This window comes from Hipposideros armiger, unplaced genomic scaffold, assembly GCF_001890085.2.
Source record: "Hipposideros armiger isolate ML-2016 unplaced genomic scaffold, ASM189008v1 scaffold_28, whole genome shotgun sequence".
NCBI classification, from domain to species: Eukaryota; Metazoa; Chordata; class Mammalia; order Chiroptera; family Hipposideridae; genus Hipposideros; species Hipposideros armiger.
The window spans coordinates 2,128,596-2,145,154 of record NW_017731378.1 but is presented as its reverse complement, the minus strand read 5'-3'; the positions used below and the strand labels follow the sequence as shown (position 1 = coordinate 2,145,154).

The window sequence follows — 16,559 nt, the reverse complement described above, 5'->3', positions numbered from 1 at the left end:
GAACTTATGTCTTGCCTGTTCAACTAGATCCATTAAGGCAAATGGGAATAACATGAAAGACCCTCTAGTTTAGCGCCACTCCATTTGCTGCTCTTGAACACCAGACATGGACATGACTTGCCTGGGACGGAAGACAGCTTGGAGGGCATTTCCGGGTTCTATACGCTGCCCCATCTCCTAGCACTCTGCTTGGTAGTTCTCCCTACAATATTCATACATTTTTGTAATTAAAACTTTGAACAGGATGATAATTCAGATCAAACTGATTTGGAGGGGTGCATTACAAAAGATACATAAAATGTTATGGGAGCAAGTGGAAGTTATAAAAGCAAACCACCTAATACAAGCTGAAGAAAGTCTGGCTTTATAGAGTAGGATGGAGGAATAGCCAGAGGGCCGTGCGGATGGGCAACGTTTGAAGCATCAATGTAGTGTTATTATTAAATATGGAAATACCACGCCAGAAATGACCACGCTCACGTAGAGAAGGTAAAGCGCAGAACAGGCCTTGACATGTAATGGAAAGCGCTGATTTGGGGTGCTGGTTTTGAATGCAGCGTTATTAGCTGTGTGGTTTCTTTCATTGCTTTGTGCCCAGTGTCTCGTTTGTGAAGTGAGAGCAATAATACCTTTCCTCAGGAGACTTGGTAAATGTATAACATCAGGTGTGTGTGTGTTTCGAAAATAAAGCTTTTCTTGTAAATTTGATTGTAGTCAAATTTTATTTATTACACAGTGATAGTTTATTTCTAGTTAATGATTTGATGAAAATCAAATGATAGCTTTACCATCTTGATAACTTCGCTTCTGCTGTTTAAAGCTGAAATAATAATAGCCTCAGTTTTAAGCACACCAGTGACACACCTTTCTAGGATGTTTGTGTATTTGGTGAGTGTTCAAAAATGGGGTTTCAGTTGATCCTAGCATTCAACTTGCTCTCCTGGCAGCACAGGAAGTTGCAGACTCTTGCACTTGGGGCACTTGACTCCTGTTTGCTCTTCGGGATAGCGCCTGGAAACGGAAGGGGGAAACGGGAAGTGGCCAGCTGTGTTTCCCAAGGTGGAAACCCTCCCAGCAGGGTAGTGCTCCAGGCTACTTGCCAAAATAGGCGGGGCTGTTACCGAGCGAAAGCCACTGGGAAAGTTTTTCAGTTGCTGTTGAGATTTAGGACCTGAAGTTTTGTGACTCTGGAAGAGTCGTTTGTGAGCCCTGCGGACGAGCCAGTGACCACAGTGCTGCAAGTTCTACCTTGAGCAAACTTTCTCCAAATAAAAGTCCTGTAGGTGCTGAGAGAAAGCAGTGGTGGGGGCTGGGTGGGCTGGCTGGAGCCATGTGGTAACATGGAAAACCAGGATGTATGATTCCTCCAGCTGGGCCTGGGGAGAAGATGAGCAGGTTTACACATTGCTGCCTCTGAGCTCTCTAGACATGTTGCTAAAGCAGGCAGTTGTGTTCTGCTTTTCTTATAAGACTAGCCAATGGTCATTTCAACAGTACTTTATTACTTTTTTTCTTCAGCAGCTTAAAGGGATTAGGTCAGGAAAGAAACCTCAGATTATTAAGAAGTGACGAAAGAGTTTGAAATGGATTAGCAGGGGATGAGAGTTGACTTTATTAGAATAGTCTCAGTTATAGCAAATGTTTCTTTTTAAATTTTATTATTCTGTCATATTAGTACATGTTTCCTATAGAAAAGCTGCATTCTCTCATAAACCATTTTGTAATCTGCTTTTCTCATTTAATAACCCACAATGTTTCATATTAACAAATATAGATCTGTATCTCAATGGTTATAGTAATATTCTATTCCACAGATATGCTATAGTTTATTTAACCAGGCCCCTTCGGGGAGAAATGTTGGCTGTTTCTATTTAGGTCATTTCTAAAATTTTTTGTACATTGAAGAACATCCCTATATGTATATCTTTGTGCACTTGTCCAATTATTTACGTAGAATAAACTCCTAAAAGTGGACTCCTGGGTTAAAAGCCTTACCTTTTATTTTTTAAGAAGTAGGTATTCAAGGTTTTTAATTCCTGCTCCGTACCTTTGGGAGCCAGGCTGCTCAGAGTTACCAAGAAGGAGCTGAGGCTTCATGAAGGGGCTCTCCTCTTCCCTGAGTAGGATGATCTGTGCAAAAGTCAGAAAGATCCGTCAAAGGGTGTGATAACACAGGCCTTTCCCTTCATTGCACATCATTTCTGCCATTAAGTCATCTGGAATACTATTAAACATTTACTGCGTATGGCACTTACACAGATTCGATTCTAACGGGTTATTTACATTATACTGAGGAGGGTTTTATAGTTATAATCATATGAACACGCACACATATGCTTAAATACACAGTTCACAGTCTTTTTTTTTTTTTAGCTGAGCCATCCTGCCACCTGTTGGCAGCTCAGCGGCAACTCAGCTCAGGTGGGACTCGAACCACTGAGAGCTTGCACTCTTAAGTGAGCTCTTAACCAACTGAGCCACTTGGCCGGCCCCACAGTTCACAGTCTTAATGGTGGGTGAACTGTGGCTCGATAGAGGTTAAGCTGGGCTTTAGAATTACACTGTTTTACCATTAGCTACCAGCTGACCACTAAAACCCACAAGTAGAATTCCAGGTCGCTACTCCTATGATTTGCCTAGAGGTAGAATAGCTATCGGTCAAGAGCATAGTGTGGGCTCAAATCCCAGCCTCCCACTTACTGTCCAGTGACTGAATTCTCTTCACTCCTCATCAGTCAGATGGGGACGATAGTAGGGTTGTTATGAGGATGAAATAAGCTAATGTTTGTAAAGTGCCAAAATGAGTGGGGCTGTGCTTGACATACATGGTAAGTGCCATACAAATATTTGTTAAAATAAATTTAAAGCTAAAAGGATGGAGGAAAGCAACAACAGGCTCACCATCCAGTAAAGCCTCACAATTTAATGGTGCGATTTTAGAAGCAGTGGAAAGGGCTCTTCAACAAAAGTTGTCTTCTCACAGATTGTTTAAAATTTCCCCAATAGAGATGTATCTTAGTTAGCATGACAGTTTGTTTTAAGTTACTGGCAATACGTTAGTAGATTCTTGTGAGATTAAAAAGTACTGATTCAGTTCAAGTCCCCATTGATTCTTCAACCCCAAATCCCAGTTTCTTCCCAGGCAAACTCTGATGAGCTCGGTGTGTTCTCCTTCCGTTCCTTTTTCAGTGCACTTACTTATTTTATATATATATATATATATGGAAACATGTAAGGGTTTGGTTTTTTTTCCAGGTTTTCTTTTTCTCTCATTTCCCTTTTCTGTCTTTTTACAAAAGATGACATATTGTTCTGCAACTTTCGTTTCCTCGATTTCCTATCAAATCTGTGTTTGTGGGCTTTGAGCAGGGCTCTCAGTCCCTGTGACTTCCTCTGTACATTCCCGTTGTCCTAGGAACAGCCAGCTGAGAATTGCATTCTGATGGCTTTAGGGTAAGGTACCTAAGGGACAGGTCGGTTCCCTTGGCAAAGCACAGAGCACAGCAAGGGGCTGCCAGCGCCTGTCCTGGAAGAGGGACTGCAGAGAGAGAGGGGTCCCAAAACAGACAAAGTAGACAACTGCCTGCCTTGCAGTTGTAAGAGACGGATGGGCCTTCAGAATTCTTCCCTAAAAAAAAAATATCCCCCAAAATAATGCTTAGCAGGGGTAGGAAAAATAAGAGCTAATACTTGTGGATTAAAAATTCCTGAAGTGGAAATGTGACTGTTTAGGGCGAGGAAAGGAGAGCTAATAGGGGAAAGGCGTTAAGCCTGAGCAAAGCAAGGCCCCTCTTCTGCATTTCAGTCCAGTAAGTGAAGAATTCCAGCTCCATCCTTTAGAACTGGCCCTGCTACGATAGCCTGGGGTACTCAAGGCGATTCATATGTAAATATGGGAAAGCTTGGGGGGATTTTAGGGGCTCTCCTGCATTCCTGAGCTCTGGGAAGATTCGACTGCGCCCGCTTACACTTCGACCCGCACTTACGCACGCACCAGACTTTTGGCACTCCAAGTACCTCCCGGGGTTGCTGCAGTGTGCACAGAAGCAGTGTCAGCCTCCCTCTCATCAAGTGCAGTTTGGGACCAAACCTGGAATTCAAAGACTTTCCCCACCAAAGACAGCCAACTTTCAGAGGCAAGGGGAGAAAGTGAGTGGCTTTTCTCTTGAACTACTTTGTAGTGTGGTTACGAGAGCTGTGGGAAGCTGCACGTTGGCCAAATGCCTTTCTCAGCACGCTGAGGAGTGAGCCTAGTGATCAAGTACTGACCTGAGTGGGTGAGGGCACCTTGAAAAGGAGTGGAGTTGGGACTGGGGAGTGGGAGTGGGTGGAAAGGGGAACAAAAGAAGACAAAAAACCCAACCCACCACTAATTGTTTTATCACATTAAGTAAATGTGTGTGGTCAGCCCCAGGTCCTTAACACCTAGAGGGCAGTCCTAGGAAGAAAGTGGGATAGGCTGGTGCTGGGCCACAACTTCCTCATCTCCAGATGTTCTTTTTTTTTTTTTTACAGAAAAGTAGCTTTTTATGGTATCCGAACAGAGTATTTTCTACTTGGTGTATTTTCACCGTAACCTGGTGCAGACTGCATTTTCGGGCCCATTGTGGTAAAAGGACTAAGTTGTGTCATTAGCTTGTTTACTTCCCTTAACAGCTCAGCAAAGCAGGTAGTATTCTTTATTTTACAGATGAGGAAACTGGCCTTTCCCAGGGCCTCCCCAGCTAAAGAGTGGAGGAGTTCAAGAGTCAAAGCCTCTTGTCTCCAGCACTGCTGGCTGCGGTTAGAGACTGCCTTCTCTCACTTGGTTGTCCCAGATAAGAAAATTGTAGATCAAGCTTTTTTCTTAGAATATATTTGGAATAATGGAAAAACAGTCTTACATTTGGAGTCATTTCAAGCCAGATATTTCCAGTTTGACTGAGTATTAGATAATATGTGTGTGGAACTTGAAGGTCACCTGCATGTTCAGAAACATCTAGGATTTTGTTAAAATTGCAGATACCCAGTTCCCACCCAGATTTGCTGAATCAGAATCTCAGGGGTGTTGTGTGGGAAAAACTGCAATTTAGCAAAAGATTTCATAGGGATTTTTAATCATGCTAACATGTTTTTGGTTATTTTTATTTTTTTTTAATTTTATTGCGGAACAGCCATGGTCATTGGTTACACATTGCTTTCATGCTACAATGGCATAGTTGACTCTTTAAGGAGGGTGCAGCTCACAGTGGCCCATGTGAGGATCGAACCTGCAACCTTGGTGTTATCAGCCCCACCCTCTAACCAACTGAGCTAACCGGTCACCCCTGGTTATGTTTTCTAAAGACTGATCTCAGATGGATAATTCCTGCCTAACTCTTGTCTTCCCTTTATTTGGCATTATGTTCCCCATAATTTTCTTTTTAGTGTGCTGTATCAATGTTTTTAACTTCCAGCTTGGTATTTCTGTCGCTGAGATCATGGAATGGATTTTATACCTAATTAAATGGAAACAATTCTTAATAAGGGCAGATTTTTCAACCAATTTGCCAAGGAAGCTGTGGACACTGATTTGTCTTCATAAAATGGGGCCAGCTACTCTTTTTTAGGACAAATTCTAAAAATCGTACCACCCAGATGGGAGTTCTCTCTGCAGGGATGGCATTCCAAGCTCTTCATCTGTTCATGATTAGAACAGACGGGTGGGATCAGGTTTCCTGATTGTTGACAGTTGCAAGGCCTTTGGTTCCCAAGGACTGTGTTCTATTCAACTCAAACTGTTGAAGAGTCCTGCTTTAGCACGCAGAGTTGCTGACCAGTTCCCTTTTCCCTTCTAGAAATGACGTTCCTCTCCTCCCAGTCTTCATCATCTGTGTCCCCTTCTGGGTCTGTGTCCACAGAAAACCCAGGACAGAGGATGCTGGAGAAGAGAGCCAAGGTGGTAGAGGAGCTTCATCAGACGGAACGAGACTACATTCGGGATCTGGAAATGTGTATTGAGCGGATCATGGTGCCCCTGCAGCAGGCACAGGTGGGGTCTTTGGGAGAAAGTTAAGTTTTACCTTGAATGCGGTTCTCCAAGCCTGAAGAATCAGGATGTGGGGGGCTTTCACCACAAAGATTTATTGGGTTCGAAGTAAGGGCTGTGACTACTGCTGCTGCTCTTAATTCAAGGGCCCCAGCATACGTGTGTCATCAGCTTAAGTCGACAGCATCCTGTCACTTATCAAGTCTGCGGTTAACCAGGACATGCCTGTTTCTTTGGCCCCTAAAAACAGTCCCAGGGAGTCTGGATTGTCACTGTACTGGAAAGGTTGTGCGATAATATAATGAGTCTGGGAACGATGGGTTGCCTGGCTCTGGCACCTGATTCTACAAGGTTTATTCAGGAAACTCTTAACTATCATGTACGTATGCTAGGTACTTTTCTAGATGCTGGAGATAGAACAAAAGGTTAACAGTTCCTGGGGATTTACAGTCCTTACTGCTTGTTACTTGACCACCTGGCCTGGGCTTGGGCTTGTATTCCTGGACCAGTCACTGCCAAGAACTTCTACCGGAAGTGGGCAGTGCCATCAGCTCTAGGGTACTGGGTGGGAATTCCAGTGTAATTATAGACTAAGTCGTTTCTATAGTCATTTTATTAATACTAAGGTAGTAGGGGTGGGAAGAACAGAATCAATAGTTGGATCAAGGTTAAAGGGTGACACTAAAGATAATGTTGGAGGTCTTTATTCTGGAAACTTCTGAGAATGAGTGAAGATGACCTAGAATAATTTTTGTAGCATCCTTGAAGAGGTATTCCTAATATGAATGATATGCTAATTAATTTCATTTTTGTGCATCTTTGTATTTTGTTTCCCCTTCTCAGATACCCAACATTGATTTTGAGGGACTTTTTGGAAATATGCAGATGGTGATTAAGGTCGCAAAGCAATTATTGGCTGATCTGGAAATCAGCGATGCTGTAGGTATGAGCTCCTGCCATTGTTTCAAAAGCAGCTTTTTTAAAAAAAATTTTTATTTTATTTTATTTTATTTTTTAACTTCATGAGTAGGAGGCAGGAAAAGGGCCTTGCTGATTTGAGTAGTTATGCTAGGAAATAAGTCTTAGTTACTTAGTTCAGAGGTTATTTGGCCCTCAGCTCCTTTTATCTGCAGCCTATTCTGAGGTGATATGGGATATTAGCAATAGAAGAAATTTTAGCTTATCATATAGTATGATGTTTTTGAGACTGATGGTTGCAGCCCATTAGTGTTGTCATATCCAGTATATATTTTTTAATAAAATAAAATAGGAAATATCAGAATGTGCTATAAATAAGTATAACTACAGCCTCTTGAAACTTTTAATTCAATTCTACATGTATGTTTAGTGAGTCATCATTTAAAATGTATTCATGTGGGTCATTATCAAAGATGTTTGAAAAACAATCATCTGCTTCTTTTAAACAAGGGAACCATATTAGTTATCTATTGCTATGTAACAAATTGTACCAAAACTTAGCAGCTTAAAAGAAGAAACATGTATTATGTCATAGTTTCTAAGTGTCCGGAATCTGGGAGTGGCTAGCTGGGTGGTTCTGGCTCAGGGTCACTCATGTTTGGAGTCTCTCGAGCTGATGGCCTGGGCTACTGTCATTTGGGGCTCAGGGATCCACTTCCAAGGCAGCTCACTCAGCTCTTCAGGCCCCAGCTCCTCGCCCTATGAGCCTCTCCGTGGTTGTCCTCATGACATGGCAGCTGGCTTTCCCCAGAGTGAGTGATCCAAGAGAAAGAGGAAGCTCAAGATGGGAGCCGCAGTGTCTTCCATAACCTGATCTTCAATATGACACCATCATTTCTGCCATTTCTATTGGTCAGACAGACCAGCTCTGGTGCCATGGGGGAGGGGACATCCTGTCATTTTCCTATATTGTTGGAATCATAGCCACAAGATGCTACCACAGTTCCAGCCATCCCACTCCACACATGACAACATCCAGCAGAAGGAAAAAGTGACCCTGTGTTGTTTAAGAGTGAGCAAACCTTTTCCAGCACCCACCCATCAGATTTCTCTTTATTTCTCATGGGCCAGAACTGATCACTAGAAATGGGAATGGGATCATGATGTTGGCTTAGACTGGGCAGTGTTTACCTGATGTGCCTCGGAGAGAAATGGACTCAGGAACAGAGTCAGGGCTGTGCCTTCCTGAAGGAGGGGCAACGGCTGTGGGGTGTTGGGTGATAGTGCAGCAGTGTTAATGTTTCTCGAGTGTTGATTATCACCCCACCCCCTTTCAAGATACGTCAAGCTTGATCTCAGTTGTTCCCTACAACAACCCTGTGAGGTTTAGGTGCTACTATTAATCTTACTTTACAGATGAGGAAACAGACTTAGAGGAGGAAAGTAATTTGCGCAGGCTCACATGGCTAGTAATTCACTGTCATTCCAACTCAGGTCTTTCTGTTGTCCCCGCTCATGCAATTAATTCCTATATGGAATAGCTGTATGTCAAGTAAGAGAAGCTGAAGCCTGGGGTCTTGTTCTCAGTTTCACTGGAGAGGTCAGAGGTCATGGAAGCTGAGGAAGACGCACACATTGATTGACTAGAAGCAAGCCATGGTGACCCCATTTTAGTAAAATGATAAAGCAAAAAAGCCAATGTATAAGATTTTGTAAGGTATTTGAAATGAGTGTCTGTAGGTCATATATTTGAATTATGAAAGAAATGAGAGAAATTGGTTGGTGTATAAATGGGATTAATTATTCATCAAATGATCATTTTTTTCTTCCAATTTGTTTTGTTGCCTGTATATTATGACAACAATAAAATAGGACATTAAAAAAAATATCCATAATCTTACCCCTGTAAGATATCAACTGTGTTTACTTTTCCTTCTTCCCTTCTACTTCTTGTCCCAAGACAAACAGGAATTAGGTAGCAGACCGAGATGTGTTGAAGGTGCTCAGAGGATAGTGGAGGAGACGTCCTAGGAGCTGAAAGGCTCAGGACCCAGGCAGGAATTTTAGCTTTACAAGGGAAGGACAACATGCAGGGCTGTGATGTGTATGAGAAGACGATGCTGGGAGGCCAGTGTTGGTCAACCGGAAGGCCAGGCAGTGCACTCAATGGGGAATTCAGCAAGGACTAGATTTGGAACATCTGATAAGGGAAGGTTCTGAGAAGTCGGAGGAAGGTAATCTGAAGCTTTGTTGAGCCACTAGCAAAGGACAGATTGACATGAATTGCATAAGCAATTTTTAAATTTTGGTTAAGTTTAAGTTATTTAGTATATTTTAAATTTAACTTATTTTTAATACTTTCACATAGCACAAAGTTAGAAGGTACAGAGAACTACTTAATGAAAAGTCTCCTACCCATCCTCCAGCCCACCCAGCCCTTCTTAACCAGAAGCAACCAGTGTTACTGGTTTTTTTAATACATATATCCTTTCAGAGATAGTTTATCATATAACAACAATTACATATATATTTTCTCTACCTCCATCCCCCACCCTCAGTTTTTAAAATTATACAAATGGCAGCATACTATTCAAACTGTTCTGCAGTAAGCCTTTTTCCGTCTCAACAATGTACCTTTCAGGCACTTTTTATGACCCAGAAATAGCAATGGAAAAAGTGTACAGTGAGAGATGTAACTCAGCCAAAAGCCAAGGTAATCTAGGATGCTGGAGAAAGCAGCATTGAATCGACTTACTAACCCTGACTGGAGAAGGCTCTGGCACAGCCAGGACAGGGTCTAGTCGGGAAGGAGAGAAAGAATGGTAGGTGTTCAGGGCTTGGGTGAGTTAGAAGATGAAGAGGTTGAGCTGAGACAGAAGTACAGGAGACTCAGTAGCTAGTCATATATAGGGGACTGGCTTTTACAGTATTTAAACATGTCCCACAGAAACATATATTTTACATAAGGACTCAGGATACGTGTTTGTGTGTATATGCCTGTGCCTACTCTTACTATGTCCAGTGTTTTCTGATATTTTCTTTTCTATTCCATTTTATTTCCTCAAAAAAGTGCCGGTCATGACCCATGAAGCAGACCCGTTTATGGGTTACAACCCGCAGTATGAAAGACACTGGAAATAAAGGTGTAGCTTTGCTGGTTCATAGTTGATGTAGAATAATAGTCACTAATGGGGAGGTTGAAGAACAGTGAATGGAGGTGTGTGAATAATCATCCGTGGGGTAGCGAAGGTTCTAGGGATGCTGGTAGGGGACAGATACAGAGGAACAGTGTGAGAGAAGAAGACAGGCAAATAGCGGACGATAAAGCTAGATGAGGACATTGGTGGCTCAGGGATTCCAGAGCGGCCCTGCAGGTCACGAAGGAAGCCCGCCCCACGCCAGCTGCTGTGCAGGATTAGACAGAGACAAGGCAGCATGGGTGTGAGGTTTATGAAACAAAGTTTCTCTTACAGAAAGGAGCTATAATTCAGGGAATACACTTAATTTAAATAGAAACCGATCCGCACAAGGATAGGGAATTCCGTTGGGTGCAACCTGGAGTGAACCGAGGTGACATTGACTGGGCTTCCCTGAAGGGGAGGGTCTTGTGTCCAGAGCAGCTGGTTGAAATAGTTACAGGAGAAGCAGTAGTAGGATATTTTGAGAGAGGAGCACACGGACAAACAGGCACTGTTCTAGGGGTGAGCGGTATAAGCTGAAGAAGGAAGGACCAAGGAAAGGAGGCAAGAGAAAGAGTAGTTTTAATAAGTCAGAGAATCGGCACATTCAGGCAGCAGCTCTAAACGAAATTGTTCTGTTTCTACAGAACATTGTTCAGTTTGCTTAGGAGCTATTCCTGTGCCTAACTGGCTGTGGACCAGGGGTCTGTGGTTAGATTTGAAGGAGTCCATGAACTTGGATCAAAAAAAGTTTTTTTACATCTTGATTTTCAGTATTTTCTCACTAAAATTTAGTGGGGTTTTTTAAAGGTATGAATGTAGGGAACAAACCACATAATATTAGCAGTACCTGTGACTTTGTCGCCAACTGAAATTACATGTTCGTATCAAATTAGGTTATTGTAAATCTCTTGAAATATCAGTTAATACTCAGCCAGAAGCAACTAAGATTACCAGTTTCTTATGTTACTCACCATACTTTGAAATAAATTATGGTGATTATTAGATTCACTGCTACATTTTGCTATTGAATGCTTTATATAGAAGTACATATTATGTCACAAATTTTTTTATTACAGATATTTTAATAAATTTCATTTAAAGTCCTAATGTTTAATGTATATAATGCTGCTGTAGAAGGATCTCTTCATCCCTGGAGAGATTTTCCTGGGCTTAGAGAGTGGGGGGGCCTTACTGGTTCTGATCACATACCTACATGGGGAGTACTTGCAAACACCTTACTCTGCCTGATTAAAAAGGGACTGGAGGCTGTTTCAGGGACCAGCTGTGTGTGTGTGTGTGTGTGTGTGTGTGTGTGTGTGCTGAAAAAATACATGGATGACAGGGTTCTCTTAAATTTTGCTTTAAATAAGTACAATTTTCAAGCCATTACATGGAAATTTCTTATTAATTTGATGGATAGCCTTACTGTTACTTCTTATGATAGGATTTAACTGATATGAAAGTTTGGTTATCTACTTTACATTAGGATACTGAGAAGAAAGTTACTATAAAACACTGTATGTGTATATTTCAAAGGACCTGTGTTTCTTGATCACCGGGATGAGCTCGAGGGAACATACAAGGTTTACTGCCAGAATCATGATGAGGCCATCTCGCTGCTGGAAATCTATGAGAAGGATGAGAAGATCCAGAAGCATCTTCAGGACTCCTTGGCAGAGCTGAAGTAGGAGTTTGACCATTTCTCCTCCATCATAGCTCTTTAGTTCTGCCTTTTGGAAATCACTCCCATGTATATGTCTAGGCTTCTTATGATATCTATCCATCTATCTAATTTTAAACATAAATTCTATAGTATTATAGGTGCTCTTAGGTCACCTGCCCTTTTCCCATTATTTACCACGGAAATCTTAATGGGCTTCCTGCTTGTACTTTTATTTGCTTAAGTCACGTTTATCTAAACATGCAGAGTATTATGTGAGCGTTTTGGGGTAAGAAGCAGCCAGGAAGGTAGTTTGATCCAAATAAACAAGAATATAGATAAGAAGAGCAAATTCAGTTATTCTTGACCATCAGGTGAGAATCTCCGGGTCTTAAGGGTGATATAATATGTATGTATCTAAGTAGATCAAAGTGAAGTTAGAGGCTTACTAACTTTTTTTAATAGACTAGCTATGCCACCATAGACAGTCATAGTTTCCCTGCTAACCCATGTGATTTTTGTCTGCCCAGCTAATAGGCATTAGTTGAACTAGTAGGTATTCTGAGAAGAATGTGGAAATGTGAATCAGCATTATCTCTAAATCACCTGTCTCTTCTCTCCATGCTCACTGCCCTGTAGGATCCTGTACACCGAATGGTAAGTTCCCTTGCCACTTAATGCACAAGCTCGTGTCTTTTCATTTCTTCTTTATAGACAGAAACCTGAAAATACATTTACCATGCCATATTTTTCTCCATAGCAATTACCACCAAATGACAGTTAATATGACATGTATTTATTGCCAGTCTCCCCCCACCAGGGCAGGAACTCGTTGTGGTCACTACTGAGTCCCCCTAAAACAACAGACTGGTATTTATTAGGTGCCCAGTAAATATGAATGAATGAAATCGGAGAGTAGGAGGGAAGAACGGAGCTATATTTAGGAATGACAGTTACTAGCTGTCGGCCCTGTAGTATGGACAGTGGCCGAAAGTCTCTGTTTTCCCTTCTCTTGTAGGGGATGCACAAACTATATTAACCTGGGCTCCTTCCTCATCAAACCAGTGCAGAGAGTAATGCTTTACCCACTGCTGCTAATGGAGTTGCTGAATTCCACCCCAGAATCCCACCCAGACAAAGTGCCTTTGACCAATGCAGTCCTGGCCGTCAAGGAAATCAATGTGAACATTAACGAATATAAACGTCGGAAGGACCTGGGTAAGAAAAGCGTACCTGCTGCAAAGGAAGCACGTGCTTGAGAAGGCTGTCCTTAAAAGAATTGTTTCACCAGAGATGGACAAGGCAGATGGTAGGAAGAGGGCTGTGATGAGGAAATGGTAGTAGAATTGGGGGGAAATGTGATATGAAAAGAGAGATCAGTAATAATGAAAGCACAATCATGGAATATTACAAATAGACATCTCTGAGAACGCTTAACGCAGCAAGCCTTTCCCAAGCGATATGAAGACTGATCAGACAATGAATAGGTGATCGAGAGTTCCTTTCAGCGCGGGTGGTTGCCTTCTCAACTCATTGAAGGCAATCCTTTTCAGTCCATGCCTACGTTTGTTTGCACTGCACGTCTAGTTGTATACTTTACTGCCTCCATTTAAGTTAGGACTTTCGGTCTTTCAGGAAACCCCAATGTGCCCATGTCTCTGGGTCCCATAATCCCTGCCTATGCCCAGTAAGCTGCCTCTCTGGTCTGAGACCCTCCTGTCCCCTCCCAACACTGGACAGCAAAACAACCACTCTTCTTTATGATGTAGTACAAACTCAACCATTTCTTTTCTCTTTCATCAAATCTCTTGTCGAGGCTCTAATTTGAACACTTGATGAGTATAGTATAGTATAGTATAGTGTATCCATAATACATCAGTTTATGTATTATCAAAGAATCTATAATACAGTAGTATAACCTCTTTGCCTGTCTCTCCACCCTTCTCCCCACTTTACCTAAAACCGTTTGCTCTGCCTTCTGCTTCAGCCATGCCATCCGCATTCATGTGTATGTTGACTATGGCTGTGAAAGCTCTCTGACCATCTAGCCCTTTGTCTTGGTTCATATCTCCTGAGGCAGCGTTGTCTTCATCTTCCACAATGATAAAGTGTGCCTTTTTGCTGCCACCTTCCCCTTGCTGTTAACTGCAGCCTTTCCTGCCTATTATGCCTAATGTATGACGCGGTGGTTAATTAGATAACTCCTGTATAGCATTTTACTGTGTGAGACGATTAGATATAAATATCTCATTTACACATGAGACCAGTTAAGATGGTCTTCTAAGGCAAGTACTATCACTTTCTCCATTTTACTGGAGAGGAAAATGAGGCTCAGAGAAGTTAAGTGACTTTTTGAAGGCCACACTTGGATGACATGACAGACCCAGGTATTGAACTCAGAGGTTTCCATGACTCCAAATCTTAGGCTCTTTTCCTTACACCTCTGCTGCCTTTCCTTGTCTCTAACCTTCTCCAGTCTACGCACAGTCTCTCTGCTGTTGAGTGTTCTATCGGTCCATAAATGGTGATTTGGGTGAATAATTTGTCTCTACTCAGTTATAAGTTCATTGAAAACAAGGAGCAGCTCTAGTTGGGTTGTTAGTATCGCTTTATAGCTCATTTTGTAGTCTATGCTCAGGAAAGCGCTTCCATAACTCACCGATTTGACTCACTGCCTAGTCCTCAAGTACCGGAAGGCTGATGAAGATAGTCTCATGGAGAAGATTTCCAAGCTGAACATCCACTCCATCATCAAGAAGTCCAACCGCGTTAGCAGTCACCTGAAGCACCTCACTGGCTTTGCTCCACAGGTGAGGCTCCCACAATTGAAGGTTCAGCATGTCTTGGGCGGCTTGTCAGGGGTCCACAGGGCAGCCTGCATAGTGCCAACTGGCATTGGCCTGACTTCCCTCTTAGTACCTCCCCTGGTGTTTGCTGGCTGGTGACAGGATCCTGCAACTACTGTTTATGGGAATCCACCACCCAACCCTCCATCTGCCTTGGTGAGCTGCTTACAGTGTGTACACAGGCAAATCAGGAGGCCAAATTGGTCACCATATAATCATTATCGTGGTTTCAGACACCCATAAAAAGTTTATCATCTATTAGGGAGACAAAGTTAAAACTGTAGACCTATTAAGCTAGAGGGGATTAAAGAGATCACCTGAGTTCAACACCATCTGTCACACGCAAGGAGCTGGGAAGTCTGAGGGATGAAGAGATCTGAAAAACAGTTGATGGACAGTGCTGAGAGTAGATCCGAAGTCTCCAGACTTCACTCACTACGCCACGTGTACATGATACCAGCAGTGGAAAATGCAAGCTAGAAAATAATCAGTTGCTAAGTTGCAATTTACATGCTGTAGTTCTTAAGAAAGCAGGAGCTCAGTGAGCATGAGCCTGTTGGCAAGAGATTTAATCTTAAAGAAAGGGGGCAGGTTTGGTATGGGGGGAGGGGAAGCACCAACATGGGAAAAAGCATCGGGTCTGCAAACGTGGCAGGTGCCAGGAACAGTGAGGACAGCCTGGCTAGAGCACAGGGTTTCTTCCATCAGGAGCCCGGAGGTAAGGTGTGAAGGTAGGGAGGCCTGGTGTATTTGGGAAATGGTTCAAAACCACATAGAGGTGTTCAAATTCAATTCGGTATGATTCGGGGAAACATCAAAGGTTTAAAATTTAAACAAAAGATGTTTTTAAGAACGATACTTTTGCCAATAAGGTAAATTGAGGGAGAGTCCAAATCTGCTAACAGCACTTGTTTATTTTGAACAGATAAAAGATGAAGTATTTGAAGAAACAGAAAAGAACTTTCGGATGCAAGAAAGGCTGATCAAATCTTTTATCCGAGACCTGTCTCTCTACCTCCAGCACATCCGGGTGAGTGAAGACATCGCTCTAATTCGAATCACATATGGTGTGATTCAGTCCATTTCCTGTTCATCAAGCATATTGTTGAATGAATGTTAAGTAATCTGGACTCAGATGGCCATTCTGCCATGACTTACTTTTTATTGGGATTCCTATAAGTTATTTAAAAGTTAAATAACATTTAGAAGCTCAGCACTGTTGTGTTCATTTTAAGCTGGCCGGGTTCTTTCCTGTCTCTCTTTCAATCTTCGTCACCCTTTTCTCCCCACCACCTGCTTTCCTGTCTCCTGTCTCCAATTGTATAAGAAGCACTTGTCACAGTTCGTTTTGTCAACATCATTTCGAAGATAGAATAGTAAGAGGATGGTTCCTGTGGAGGTGTGTCTTCTAACAATAAGGTTCACTGCCGACTTACTCCGTTGCTATACGGAAGGCCTCTCACGTGGTTCGAGCCATGACTGGGTCTGGATCACTGGAGTTGCTGAGATCAGGCCCGGGGCACCCTTGCCTTGTGCCCGGGCAGTATTTCCTCCGTGAAGTCAGAACCAGGACTAGAATCCTTTCTATTCGTGTCTCTAATTTCTCTGTTGATTTCATAGAAGGGTTTATATACGTATAAGATGTACCCCTGTCCCTCACACACAAAAATCTCATCCTAGGAAACAAATAATTTTCTGTATGAGAAACCCTTTGCTTTCTAAAACAATCATTTTTTTAACTAAGTAAAATGGTACGAAATTCAAAACATACCAAAGGGAGAAGGAAAAAGTAAAACTATTCCTCCTCCCCTTGTCTCCTGGTCATCTTCTGTAGCAGCAGGACCGTGTGTCAGGTTCTTCTCACCTATCACAGATGTGTGTGTGAGAGTGTGAGTGTGTGTGTGTGTGAGTGTGTGTGTGAGTGTGTGTGTACGTGTGTGTGTGTG

General features: G+C 42.4%; 1 protein-coding gene across 1 annotated transcript in view; it reads left to right on the top strand.

The window, feature by feature from the left end:
• Positions 1–16,559, top strand: part of DNMBP (dynamin binding protein) — a 102,255-nt gene that overhangs the window by 70,435 nt on the left and 15,261 nt on the right. The window contains exons 5-11 of the mRNA XM_019636280.1: positions 5,817–6,010; positions 6,851–6,950; positions 11,644–11,791; positions 12,407–12,424; positions 12,786–12,985; positions 14,447–14,577; positions 15,539–15,643. Of these exons, the coding sequence (XP_019491825.1) occupies positions 5,817–6,010; positions 6,851–6,950; positions 11,644–11,791; positions 12,407–12,424; positions 12,786–12,985; positions 14,447–14,577; positions 15,539–15,643 (896 nt within the window). The remainder of the gene's footprint in view (positions 1–5,816; positions 6,011–6,850; positions 6,951–11,643; positions 11,792–12,406; positions 12,425–12,785; positions 12,986–14,446; positions 14,578–15,538; positions 15,644–16,559) is intronic.